The sequence below is a fragment of the Nelusetta ayraudi genome, unplaced genomic scaffold, assembly GCF_046127955.1.
Source record: "Nelusetta ayraudi isolate G7.1 ecotype Tasmania unplaced genomic scaffold, CSIRO-AGI_Nayr_v1 ptg000165l, whole genome shotgun sequence".
NCBI lineage: Eukaryota > Metazoa > Chordata > Actinopteri > Tetraodontiformes > Monacanthidae > Nelusetta > Nelusetta ayraudi.
Window position 1 is genome coordinate 101951 of NW_027466215.1, and position 14009 is coordinate 115959.

The 14009-nt window shown below is 47.9% G+C and overlaps 1 protein-coding gene and 1 long non-coding RNA gene across 3 annotated transcripts in view; one reads left to right on the plus strand and one right to left on the minus strand.

Moving 5' to 3' along the window:
• The window catches only part of LOC142880289 (uncharacterized), a 43017-nt gene extending 31464 nt beyond the window's left edge, over positions 1 to 11553 (plus strand). Inside the window, exon 3 of the long non-coding RNA XR_012925414.1 lies at positions 11223 to 11553. This is a non-coding gene — a long non-coding RNA (uncharacterized LOC142880289). The remainder of the gene's footprint in view (positions 1 to 11222) is intronic.
• Positions 1 to 14009, minus strand: part of LOC142880287 (glutamate receptor ionotropic, delta-1-like) — a 206504-nt gene that overhangs the window by 15839 nt on the left and 176656 nt on the right. For both annotated transcript variants that reach the window (XM_076014089.1, XM_076014090.1), the window contains exons 7-11: positions 12481 to 12642; positions 11715 to 11834; positions 3429 to 3530; positions 1864 to 2061; positions 469 to 799 (exon numbers count right to left, since the gene is read on the minus strand). In XM_076014089.1, coding sequence (XP_075870204.1) covers positions 469 to 799; positions 1864 to 2061; positions 3429 to 3530; positions 11715 to 11834; positions 12481 to 12642 — 913 coding nt within the window. The remainder of the gene's footprint in view (positions 1 to 468; positions 800 to 1863; positions 2062 to 3428; positions 3531 to 11714; positions 11835 to 12480; positions 12643 to 14009) is intronic.

The window sequence follows — 14009 nt, forward strand, 5'->3', positions numbered from 1 at the left end:
ACGCTGTTGTTGGGTTAAAAATGAAAAAAATAAAATAAAAAATAAGGCTGTGTGGCAGCGCGCCAGGCTCTGATGGATGCAGCTTTGGCTTCTGCTGAAGCAGTTATTCATTCAAACGTCATGATACACCCTGGAATTCGACCAGATTCAAAGATAAGGGACGCGGCGCTCCGTACGGAAAAGGGCACCTCTGGAGGGGAGGGGGAAAAAAAAATTGCCAGCTAAGGTAGTGGGCGCAAAAAAACTGAGTCACCACTGAATCAGCAGTGTTCGCCGGCGGCTGCACACGTGATTGGGTGTGTTATTTTTAACACCCTCCCCCTCCTCCCTTCACCACCCTGGTCTTTAATCCCTTCCAGTCACTTATGCAAAACAGAAAAAAACTGAGGCCGTGCGAGCAGCTGTGGGTCACTAGTGGTGGAGCTGGAAATGTTTCCTTGCAGTGGCCACAGGCACTAGGTCACCCACCTTGCTGGACGAAAGCCCCGTAGACGATCCAGATGGCGCTCTGGAGCGAGGTGGAGACTGCCGGCGGCGGGTGGCCCCCGGCGCCGCTGTGGCAGCGCACGGCCTGGATGCGGCGCAGCAGGAAGATCATGACGCCCACCACGGGGATGGCGGCGGCGATGCACGCCCACACGGCCAGGTCGAAGGGCGCCAGCAGCGAGAAGATGTTGATCTTCTCCTCCGACTTGCGCATGAGGATCCCCACCGAGTAGTCCAGGTAGCGCTTGCTGAAGTCCACCACGCTCTCGCGCTCCGGCGTGATGGCGATGGCCGAGATGGCCAAGTCGGCGCGCTGAGGAAGATTTTCATCACATTTAGCATCGCGACCTTTTATTTATTTCCCGGCCTCTAACTTTTAAAAGAGCAGAAACAGGATTTTATATGATCCCCTCGCTATGACTTTAAACTCCTTTTATCTGGCGGCCCATTTCGTGGTGGGGGAAAAAAAACGTCTGGAATATTCTAATGTTATCTTCTTAAAGACTTCTAGGCCAATTTAAACTTTATCTCACCATTCAACCTTTCACTTTCTCTGAAACTGTCTCCTCCATGGAGTTAAAAAAGAAAAGAAAAAAAAAACTTTTGACACAAGTGGTGCCTGGTAATTATTATTTTTTGCTTCCTCTGGCTGAGGAACCTGAAAATGGTCCGCACTGATGCGAAAAACCAGAGACATCGCTGGGATTTGAAAGAGCTTTTTCAACTCGTGTGAACGCCTCCTTAAAGTAATCTGGTATTCACACACTGTGGTGAAATTAAATTAAAGACTTGGAACCTTTTTTAATTTGAGAATAATAAAAATAAAAAGTTTAACTGTGCTGCCATGTCCAGGTTTTAAAATTAGAGAAAAATCTGGGCTGTGTAGATATAAAAACAAATATTAATAATAAAACACAGAAGCCAAATATTTACACTCACATAAATAACAGTCTGTAAAAACTCTGAGCAAACTTTTGGTTTGTCCAGCTCTTGCTTTAATTGCCCACATTTCTGTCAATAAAGAAGGCATTTCTTCAAAGGTTAATAAGCCCTTACATGGTTGCTTCTCATCATTACGGCTTTCTGAAGTTAGCAGACTTTATCAGCGTCCCTCCAAAAATGTCATATCCAGATGATCTCCCATCGTCCGCTGGGGAAAACTGGTTTACAAAAAGAGGCTTTCCGTGGTTTCTAATCACTTTCCATTTTACTGGGCCTTATTATTTGGCTTGTACCCCCTCAACAAGAGAAGTGTGGTAATCATTCAATCATTGAAGATCAGCAAAGCCAAAACAATTTGGAAGGAAAAATGGACTTAGACTGATTGAGATAAAAAAAAAAAACACACAAAAAAAACCTCCAGAGGGCCAAGCCAACCTTGCTGATGAGTTCGCCAATCATGCCGTTCCAGGAGCCGTTGGGGAGCGCCGTGCCGTACTTCCCGTCTCCAACTTGGTACATGTCATACTTGAAGCCCAGGATCTTGGCCAGGGCGTCCAGGACATCGACGGAGAAGCCTTTGTATCTCTTGGGCTGGCCCAGAATGTTCTCCGCCACCATCACGAAAGGCTCCTCCTGTCGGAGCAAAGTGATCAGGCAGGTGTGAACTCTCTTTTGAAAACTAAGAGAGAGCAGCGCGTGAGTACTTCATGGACGTGGAGTCACTTATCAACATGAACTGCAATCTGCCCCGGGGCCCAACTGCCCAACCAGGCGAGGAGACATTCACTCACATTAGGATGTTTAAGGGTGACACATTTATGAAAAGCTCTTCAGGTGATCTCCACCGCGAAACTTTATCTTGATAAAATTGTTTTCTTGTCACCTGCTGACCTGTAGCACACGGTGGCAATTCATCAGTTTTTTTTGTTTTTTTTGTTTTTTTTGATTGACTTTGAAAACGCGGTGGTTCATCCTTATGGTGTGAGTGACAGGGCACACTGAGGCGGGCCAAAGAAGGAGTTGGGGGTGGGGGAACGAAGCAGCGAGCAGTTTGGAAGCAAATTGCTTGATTAAGTGAGACTGTCAAAGGTTAGCTGAGAGAGACCCCGCATGGAAAAATATGGTGTGGGTAAATTATTGGAGAGGGAAGGGGAGGGGAAAGGTCAGAACGCCTTTTAAAGTCCCCAATTACAGACAATTTCAGAGCTTTATTTTTCATATTGGGCTCCAGAGGAGCAGCTGCGAGCAGCTTGGCTTCCTGGTAACACTGCTGCGACGTCATTGGTGAAGGGTACTGGAATTGGGCGGCTTCAGGGGGGCCGAGCCAAAGCCCCGGAGGAAGCATTGGTGAGGTTTTGGGAAAACGGGGGGTCTTTGAAACGATTATTCTTTAAAAGTTCCTTCAGTGTTGTTTCGATTTTTTATCATCCTTGTTGAGATTAAACGGATTGAGGTGAGTAACGAGGACGTTCTGTTCTGTCTATAAATACACCTGAACATCAAAACAGTTTGCTGTCTTTATTCACCTCAGCATTGTGACAAATCAAATCAAGGCTCCGATATCACATCAAATATTTAAGAGCAGATTTTCCAGAAAAAACTTTTTATAGCATTGTTTTATCGTTTCTTTCACAGCTTCTGAACAAAACAGCTCAAACCAGAGTGATCATAGAATCCACAACAGCACAAAACCCTGCTATTGATATCAGAACATCAACAGTGCCACAGCCCCAATCTCCTACTTATTTTTCTGTTCCTTGTCCCTTTATTCTAAAAGGCTGTTGTTTCATTTTTGCTGCAACTTCCATTTCCATGCAAACGTTGCTTTAATCATGATCCAAATTCAAGGTTTTCAAAGAGGAAATCTTCATATTCTCTTTATACCAGTGTTCCAACAACCTCATTATCTTGCCAGTGTGTTGGCCTCCATGCCGCTGTGTACTCGTCCCGCTGCTACAGATACATGCCTACTCAGGTCAAGTATTCATAGAATCACTTACCAGCAGTGTTGCAACCTTGAGCGTCACTCCCTGCATGCTGCTCTCGATCCGGTTCTCCTTTAGGCTACCGTTCAAACCGCGAGTGGAGTCCCAGGATGCCAGCTAATGGGGAAGAAAGAACCGCAACACACACACACACACGGAGAAGAAATATAGATTGAAAAAATAAAATGTAGAGCACGTCTCCGGGAAACAACAGTGTGTAATGGAGCTATAAATTCTTTTGTTGCGTGACAACAAAGAGCGTATATGAACCTGCCGCTGTGAGGCATCTTAGCCGTTAGCAAACGCAGCGAGAACGTTTTTACTCGCAGACTCCCAGGACTCCTGGATCAGTGGAGGCAGTTTTCAAGTGGTACAGTCTGCGTGAGCAGCAGTTGTTAGAGATGAAAAGGTGGAGAAAGTGCGTTAGTGTCATCTGGGACGACGGACCTCGCGATAGCAAAAGGTGTTTTTCAGTGCATCATTTGCTGCGCCGAACTTGCTTATGCAGGTGCGTGTCTGCGGTGGGTGATGCAAGTTTCCGAAATTCTGAAATGGATCCGCGGTTGAGTTTTTAAGACTTCTGGTGCGCAATGAAAAAAGAGTGAGAAAGAAACGAGGGAGGACAACAGGTGATGTGGTGGTTACTCACACCTACAGCACTTTTCCTTTTTTCATAAAGTCTTATCAGTCTGTAACAAATACCAGCATGGACTGGCTACGAAGGCATTATTACATCTTGAGATGTTCAAAATATTGCAATATTAGTATTCACCACCCATAAAACGACCAACCCAACCGACTGGAGACCCTTCACACCTCCCTTCCAGCCCACCTGCGCCCCCTCGTCCTGCCACCTCCCGTCTTTAAAAGTCTTATTCCACGCCGTCAGCGTTCTGAACCGTGTCCGACGAGGCGAGGCCGATGTTTGTTCAATTCTTAATCAGCGCTGCTGGCCGGACAGGGATTCTCCAGAAGGAGACACATCATCCGGAGTGCTTTGAGAGATCCGAGCTGACAGGACAAGAATGGTGGCCCGCAGCCAAACACCAGGGTAGGTTTTTTTTTTTGTTTTTTTTGGCCGCAGCGCACCTCAGTGTGCAGCCAGCGGAGAGACGCGGCGTTCCCAACGTGGATGACGTCAGGGCTTGAGCCCCCCCTAGCCCCCCCGCAACCCCCGGCGTTGGCCCGCATTCAGCTCGGCGAAACGCTTCAGCTCGCAATTATTTGCCTCGCACTTCCGACTTTGTCACGCAATTATCGGAACCCCACTGCAGCTGCACTCAGCCGCCGCCGTTCTTATGACTCGACTCCAGCAGAACTCGATCATCTCAGACTGCAGGCTGCGTGAGATTGAAGACTCTCATTTTGGTCTATTTACATGCAGCTGAGTGCTGATAAGTGGCTCCAAGTGTTTTATGTTTCATGAGGGAAGGTAGATTTATCTAAAATGCTGAAAGGCATGTTTGCCCTGAAGGAGACGGCTCTGGACACGTTTATCAATATTGAGTTAAAAAAAAATGAGGAAAGAAGAAGAAAAAAAAAAGCGCTCTCAGAGACGAAACTCGGATTAAAGTAGAGATGTTTTGATGTTTTAAGGTTTCAAGACAAGTCGTACACTTGTGGAACCATTGAAGTGAGATTGAAGTCAGCTTTGATCATGGGCTTGATTGGAGGTGGGGGAGCACGCTACAGACCTGGCCTGGAAATAACCCAGCTCAACAACACAAACGAGTGCATTTAAGAAAAAAGAGAGAGAACACGATTTCAGATTGAAGACAATGTGCAGAGACAAACACTTCTGCAACCCCAAAGAAAACGCGCCAGCAACAAAAAGGGCTTCGTTTGTGAAAGGAGGCGCATTGGCGAGGAAACTTCAAAAGAATCTTCCAGTATCAGTGAAATCTCTCTGAGTTTGTGATCCTCCGAATACTCCCCGTCACGATAAGTCGCAGTGGATTCCTCTGAGTCACCGCGTGCGCTGCCACCGACTCACATCCTGCCAACTTGTGTAGGTGTAAGTAAACCTTCTCCCGTCAGCCGGGACGTCACTCATCAGACGGGCCGTGCTATCAAAGCGCCGCGTGCGCGTCAACGATATGGAGATCAGCCGGATGCGCGGATGAGGCGTGTTTGTTGTAAATATAATATAGGGTCAACGCGTGTGTGCGCAGGAGCTTTCAACCTGGCGCGCCTCCATCATTCGGAGACCTCCGATCTGCGGAGGTGATCACAAGGAGGCCTTTGGACAAACATAAATCAGATTTGCGGCTCCCCTATATTGCTGCCATGGTTGGACGACTGCGTGCCAGGTACACACGGCGGGCGGCGGCGTGCTACATGTTCGACTGGGCGCTTGGCAGAGGAGCTGCAGGGAAGCTTTCAAGTGACATCCACGCATTCGTTCAATTTCTGTCACTGCATCTGTGTGGTGATGAAACGGGACATATATGTTTCTGTGGAGAATTTGCTATAGCCAATTAAATGGTAAATAATATACTACTATACTTACACAGTGCTTTTCCAGTACCTTCACGGTAGCCAAAGGCACTTTTTTTTAATGGCCTCTCAGTCACCCACACATCGATACACCAATGGGTGCTGCCAGCCACATTGGGAGCAATTTAGGGTTCAGCGTCTTGCCCAAGAACACTTGGATTCGAACTGCCAACCACCAACCCTCGATCATTGGACAACCCACTCTGCTAGTTGAGCCACAGCTGCCCTGTCGGCCTAACGTGCAGGTCTCTGGGCTGTGGGAGGAGGCTGGAGGACCTGGAGAACATGCAGACTTGAGTCACAAGCAGACCTGCAACCTTCTGGCTTGTGAGGCGAAAGGTCAACGCGGCACAGCCACACTAGGAAAATGCCATCCACTCTTAATGAACCTGCTGCTGAACCAGTTTGGAAACACAACCAGCTTCTTCTCGCGCCCTCCTGAGCCCCGCCTCTTTATCTATAGACAGAGCTGATTGGTTACATGTTGGAACATGTTAAGAGCTAATACAGACTGGAAACGCTGTCTGTTGGACGCTGCTGAAAGAGACGAGCTGGATTTGCCATTTGAAATTTCCACCACCCACCCAGCTGCTGCTTTAGCCCTGCAGCGGAGCGGCAGAGTTCCTCCGCACGGCTCCAGATCTTCCACCAAGTGGCTGCCGGCGCCAAACCTCAGCGAACACCCGACGATCTGCAGCGTGGCGGACTTGGTTCGTCAGCATGCGGGGAGCGGCGCAACAGGGTTGGGCCTCCCCGTGCGCGTGTGCGTGCGTGCGGAAGCAAAATGTCAGCGTGGGTTGGCCGCCGCACGGGGGACTATTTTCTCCATGAGCGGCTTTGTCCTCGCAGCAAAGCGGCGAGCAATCTCGGCTCTCTAAAGTGAAGAACGCTACAGGGAGAGAGCGCTTCTACTTCACAGAGCTTCGCACAACACGGAGCCACTGGGAAGGTCACAAACAATGACACGCAGCCCACATGGGCGCCCGCATACAAATCAGTCAGACACACAACTGCGGCCTCGGTTGAAATAAATTATAAGTGTACGTACATTAAAGTAAAGTGTAATGTTTAAGTAAGCTGTTTGTAATAAAATAAAAAGTTTGCAATATTTATGTTTGGATCTTTATCTTTCCTTAATTTCATTCAGTGGAGCAGCTTTACACAATTAATCATCCATGAAAATCCCTGTAGCTCTCCAGAAAACAGCATATTTAGCCCTCTGTTTGCAGCCTCCTTTACAATTGTGGAAAAAAAACAAAACTGCACTGCCCTTTGTGACACTGCAGCAGGCTGATTCTCAGAATGATTTGTTCGCTCACCACCTTTCTCTCAGCTTTTGCTTCTCGGCAAGGAAGAGAAGTAAAAGAGACACACAGTCATGTCAGAAAGCATAACGTTGGACGTCTAATGCAATTTTTCTTAACTTATCAGCTTTGATTTACGATTTGAAATCCTGCTCCAAAGTGCAAGACGATATTAAAAATGCCTGTGGTGTTTACTGACAGGCTGGAGAAACAAGGCGCTGTCAAAAAATATCGGTGAACTTGTCAATTTGGCGGGCGATAATTAAATCAGGCTGCCAATTTCTTTTGACCGACATCGGCGAAACAAACGGCACAAAACTTTCCATTGGCATTAAAGGCTGTGGGGGATGTTGGGAAGTGAACGGATGCTTATGCTGTTCAAAGAGGTATCATAGGGAAAAAAACAAACAAACTACTGAATGATACATGAAAGAAGAGCGGATTTTGTTGCACAATGCTAAATCTCTTAAAAAAATATATATTTATTTTTTCCTCGCAGCTCCTTCTTCTTTGAAGTGTCAGCTCAATTGAAAGCAAGGTTTCAGATTCACTCTCAATAAATATGCATAATAATCGCTTCAACACTTATAAACCTCCCCGTGATAAGATCAAAAGCGACCAGATATTTTCTCCTTCTTCTCCCGGCTTTGTTTTCTCCTCATGCCGCGGGCGACGGCGGCGGGCCACCATACCGAGCTAATGAGATTTTTTTTTTTTTTTTTCTTTTTTTTCAAATATCGCCTCGTGAAGTCACGGCGATGATGGAGCCACTATTTAGTTAATGCCCGTGACGCTCGATATCGTACAATGATCATCAGGAATGGCGCTGGCTAAATGCCAATGACAGCTGGAGAATGAAGGGATGGAGGTGAAATTGCCCAGGGGATTTTTCTTCTTCGTCTTCTTCTTAACCGACATAAATGTTACAATTACAGCCGACTCTAAAAAAGTCGTGTAAAAACCACTTGGCTTCTCCATTATCGAGCCGTTTAAAACGGCGCCATTCTGGATCTGCTCCTCATCGTGGTATTGACGAGGCCATCACATGGCGCCCGGCCAGTCATTGACCCGCGCCGCTTTTGTGCGTATCGACGGGACTCTCGTCCGCCGTCGAATCTTCCACATTCCCTGCGACGTCTGCACGCGCCTCCGACTCGTCGCGTCCTCCGCCCCGGCTGTGACGTTTGATCGTCGATAACGCGACGCGCGACGATTCAGTAATGAACCGGCTGCGCTGGCGATCAGGATGAATCGCGTCTGTTCCAAACGATTCATCCTTGTTTTGTTTTTTTTTGACGTGTACTTTTCACTTTGCCACAGTTGCGGGAAGGACGGCGGTAATTTGGTTTCCCGATGCTCTGATCACCGACGTGATGAAAGAAAATCTTCCCCCCCAAAACGATTAACAGAGAATAATAGCGTAATTATTCAATTTAGCCAGCGAATGATTATCGAGTCTTGAGTTTCAAAAATAACAGGTGTCCTCGCACAGCTTAAAGCGATTAGTGAAATGGAATAAAATGATAATACGAAGTGATAATTAATGACAATCACCAGCAAAACAGGCCGACTCAGTGTTATATCAGCAGCTGTAATGGCGCGAAGCGTTTGCGGTTTTATGCATTTGTCTCTGTTCTAAACTCCTGCATTTGATCTGATAAACAGGAAGGGGTGGAGTCACTGTATCTTTGAATGGATGGCACGAAATGCAGACGTTTGTGATGGAAGAGCAGCGACGTTTAAACGCATTAACTTCCGTATCTGTTCATCTCGACAGTCACAGTTGCGTGGTGCAGCGAGACTCTCCGGCTCGGGCCTGGATTGGGAAGGACTGGGACTGGATTCCATGTTTTTTTGCCGAGAGGCTCACAGGACGCACATGACCGGCCACCTCGACAGCCGAAAATATCATCTGCTGCTTCTTGGATTCCCACTCTGGGCCGGCGTTTTTCTAGCAGACTTGGAAGGATGAACCTGGACTAATTCGACCGTGTTGCCCTTAAAAATTGTGGCAAGTCCAGAGACGCCGACAGTCGCCAGACGAACGCGGCCGGTGCCAAAAGCTATTTCTGCTCCCCGGAAGGGAAGCCTCAACTTCCCAAATTTGAAACTTTTCAGCGACGCGTCGTCACGTTCTTGCGGCCCCTGTGAGTCAGACTTGCCCCAGCAACAGCCGATGTTTATTTTAGGTCGTGTTCTTGCAGATGGACACTGAGCAAATGAGAGACTCCAAGTAGGAAATAACACGTCATCAAGTCGAGCTGTTTGGAACTGAGCAAGACAGGAAGCCACAGGAACACTGAGCAGTGCACGTTTCATTTTCATATGTTACGTACAACAGCCCTTTGTGATGTCAGAGAGGGCACTGACAACGACACTGCCAACGACACACTCAGCAAGGTGTCGGATCCACTTGGGACACAACTCTGTTCATTTGCCTTTGTCCCCTTTCAACCTTGTGGGAGGTCGACTGAGCCGTCACTTTTAGCAGCAGGCTGTAAACAAAGGGCTAAAAACCCCCCCCGCTGTTCTCTGGAGATACGCTGAGTTCCCCGGGTGACTAATGGTAGAAGGCTGCAGTCGGGGTGGATAAAGTCAAAACAAAGATCCCAGAATGGACTTTCGGTAACATATCCCATCAGCTTATTTGCTACGCGACGGCACACATCACCAAAATGAGTTCACATAAAGCAAACATTCCAAGTGGCGCCGCTGCGGGCGCATTGCGGGGAGGGAAATAAAAAACAAAGTAACCCTCCGACGTGATCCATGCAAGATGCTCGGCCGGCGAAGAACAATTGCATTCAAATGAGCCGACTTTCGCCCCTCCACGAGAGGTTTTTGCAAGCTGGAGGTCATTAGCAATATCTGCTTAGAGACAAACTGACACATCAATAAGCGCAAATGGGGGGAAAGCACAAACAACAACAAGTGCATCGATCACCCCCCGGCAGGCGCGCTGGCTGGTGGGGAAAACTCGCAGTGGCCATCCAGGAAATAGTATTTCAGTCTTCATTACAGTTACTAACCAGGGAGACGCCTCATCTAAGGGCCATCAGGCTGGGGAGAAAATGGACTGAATGCGGCTTAACGATGATGGAGAGCGACGCAGCTGGCAGACGGACAGACGGACGGACGGAGAGAGAGAGCGAGAGGTGAGGGGAAGAAGGGAGAGGAGAGGAGGGGGGGGGAAGGACGGAAGGCAACAAGAGTGGAGCGAGGGCGGGGGCGGGAGGGGTGGGGGGACGAGGGCGACTCGGAGGAGGAGGACGGACTCGGGTCGCACGCCATCAAGGCTGCGATCCAACAAGCGAAAGGCACTGCTGGGAAAACTCTGTAATGGTTTTTCCGACCGTCCTCGATGCCCCCCCGACGCCAGTTTTTCTTTGTTTTTGTTTTTTCTTTTACATAAGCCGCGCGGCCGCCGAATGCTGCCCGACGTACATCTGAACGTCCTATTACAGGGAAAATGGAGGGGACGGGCCGCGCCGATGCGCTCTGTTTTGTCCCGGTAAATGGTTCTGCCAAGCAGGTGGGCGGAGAGGGGGGGCTGGACGTCCTGGTCCAGACAGACGCGGCAGGTAATGAAGAAGAGCACTGAGCGCATGCGGCATCCTATTATCTGGCCCCGCTGTCCCATCTTCCTGCCTCTAATGATTCTGAGAAACGAGCGTGCCGGCGCGTTAGCATCCCCACGTCGGCCTTCCTAGAAAATCCACAAAACAGCCTGTACGACACTTTTTTTTTCTCCGTTTGTTTGTTTGACTGTTTTGTTGCTCAGCTTTGTTGGTTGGGAGAAAAATGCAAAAAAAAAAAAAAATACGTTTAACAATAAACGAATATAAGTGCTGGACTGCGTCTGAGTGGCTGATGCTAATGGCTACGTTATGATGAATCGGCCCGGTGACGTTAGCCCGGCTGAGTGGTGATTAAATCTTCATTACCACTTCCTGGTCAGTCCTGCTCCGCATTGATTGCCAGTAAAGTCGATTCCTCTTCATTCTGTCAGATGTCTGCGATAGAATCGGGGCGTCCAGACAGGAAGTGCACCGACCAAGACAGAGAGCGCGGCCAACACTGCGACAAAGGCCGACCGGCGTTTGGAGCCAAGCGTCTGTGTTCATTCTCAATGTCAACGCCTCACCGTGGAGACTGGTGTGGCGAAGTCTCACAACTTCACCCATGACCGGTCACACATGACGCCGCACGATGAAATTAACAGTGCACCAATGTGATGAAATGAATGAATGAATTGATCATTAATCTCCTTTAATTTCTGTAAATAATACAACTGTTCATAACATGTAAATATCTTGTTTTTCCCTTCCTTACTCTGTAAATATTTTATTTTATTTTTTATTTTGTTGTTATAATTATGCAAATTGACCCAATGTGGGATTAATAAAGGTGTTCTATTCTATTCTATTCACTGCAATTCTTCATTTTCATTCATCCCTTGTGTACTTCACACCAGAATGTCTCGAGAGTGTCCGGCACTCACCCGCTTCACGTCTTTCCCGAACGTCTCGCTGTAGCTGGTTCCAAGGATCTCAAACTGCACGTGTGAATTTGAACCTTCGGCTCGGAAGTCCATCAGTCCCGTCAGGCCGCTGATCCGCCCCTGGCAGGAGGAAGGAGAAAAAAAAAGAGCCTGATGTGGACTGAAAACTTGACTTTTTTTTAGTTTATTATTTGAGGCTTTGTTTGTGGCTTTATCAAACTGAAACGTACTTATATTTTTTGATTTCTATTTCATGCCAGTAGATAAACAAAATGAGCACGGTGAGGTAAATGCTTCGGGTAAGCTAAATAAAGTCCAGTGACGTCCTGGACACATGGGTGATGCGACTGCGACCCAAGTTGTTGTTTTCAAGTCCCGCATGCAGCGACAACCTTGTTTTTCTTTTTCTTTTTTTTTTTTTTGCAAGCAGCGAGAAAATTATATTATCAGGTGGAAACAAAAAATTGGCACAAAATTTCCTTTTCAAGGACGTGCCGCCTGGTTTGCACGGAGGAGCGGTGCCCAGCGTCAAACAACCTCACGACCTGCTGCCCTCAACACATGGAGCTCAACCAGCAGCTTCCTTCAGGCTGTTTACTTATTTATTTATTAATTTATTTATTTATTTACATCTGCAGTGCTTCAAGGATTTTCTTGTCTTATTTCTTTTACACAGGAAGGAAATTTGAAATTGAGATAAGGCCGCAGTATGGAGAAACACGCTGCAGCCATAAATAATAACAGCATGCCAACTTTAAAGTCGTACCTTCTGGATGGTGTCCAGCATGGACCAGCCTCCGTTCCAGGGCTTGGTGGACTTTCTCATGCAGTTCAGGCTGGCCATGCTGTGCCACTTCCTGTCCTCGAGTTTTCTGTAGAAGGCGTTGGCCAGCATCAAAACGCTGTCGTACAGGTAGAGATTGGACACCTGTTTGGAAGGGGAGAAAAAAAACAAACAACAACCGGTGGTTAGAATTTTCCCCGGCAATCTACCCTGACGCTGCTGCTCCTCGGAAGCTTTTCAATGCATCAGAAATGTTTAATCCGGTTTGTTGGGAGGAAAAAAAAAAGACTCCTGAAACCCCCCATGCTTGCAGCGAGACCTATGGACGTGTGTCGCCACTGGAGGTTGACATCAGATGTAAAGCGAACAGAAAGGAATAACTTCCACTGCACTCTCCTGTACCTTCACATGCAGATGACCTGAGTTGATGGAGCTCATTTAGTTGCTTGCTATGTAGCGCTACTGCAGCCCCGTGGTGCTCTCTGCGTGCACTTAATAAACAGTGCAAAAGCAATTAGTGGAAATAAGTCGAGCTGCAGTCATTAATAATGGAGGAGCCATCCTGCTTGTTTTTCCTTCACACAGCCACGTCTGGAGCAATGATTTTTTTTTTTCCCTCTTTATATCTTCAGCTGCCGAGTTGCTGCAAGTTTAATGTAAATCGAGATCAAAGAATCAGAGAAGTGAAAAACCACATTAATAATTGGTTGTAATTGCCAGTTTTTTTTTCTCTTGTAAACTCAGTTAAAACATTTTTTTTTTTTTGTGTGTGTGTGTGTGTGTGTGTGCGTAAACATGCGACCACGGATCAGTGTGGCATCGCAACGCACGGCGTCGTGACCGCTGACAAAACAAAACAGAGACAACAACGAGGAGACGCACTGGCGCTCTAATCGCTCCTAATTTCAGAGCTGCCATCGGCCCCGGCTGTCTCTCCGGGGGCCGCCTCTCTTTCAGGAAGCCCCAGCTTGTGACAGCTGATCTGATTGGTCCTCTGGGCCGAGTCCAGGCCAGACCGCCGTCCCGCGGTGTGGGAGCCGACACCGGTCGCACACTTCGGCCCCCGAAGCCCCTTGTGACGCCTCCAGACTGGTAATCCAAGTCAGTCAGGATATGAGTCAAGTCCACTCCTGGCTCACTCAGGCAGAGGCTGGGCGGCTCTGGGCACGTGAGGTTATAACTGCAGCTGATTGGTTGTGAAAGGGGAGCAACCGACACCCCCCCCCCCCTCCCCTCCCCCACCCTCACCCCATCCACACTCGCACCTTCTAACTACCCTAATGAATGCTTACGCTGCCGTTAACCGATATTTAACCCTCTTTCTTGTGAATTATTGAAAAGCACGGGGCCGCGTGCCACATGGTTTTGCCATCTGTCCGGACTACAGATAAGGCGGGAGTGAACATTCCAGGGAGACAGAGCCTGTGCGCTCCAGATGGATTGGGAAAAGCCAAAAACAGCGGGGAGACGGCAGTAAAGCAGAAAATGGGAAACCTCAAGTTGTTTGTTTT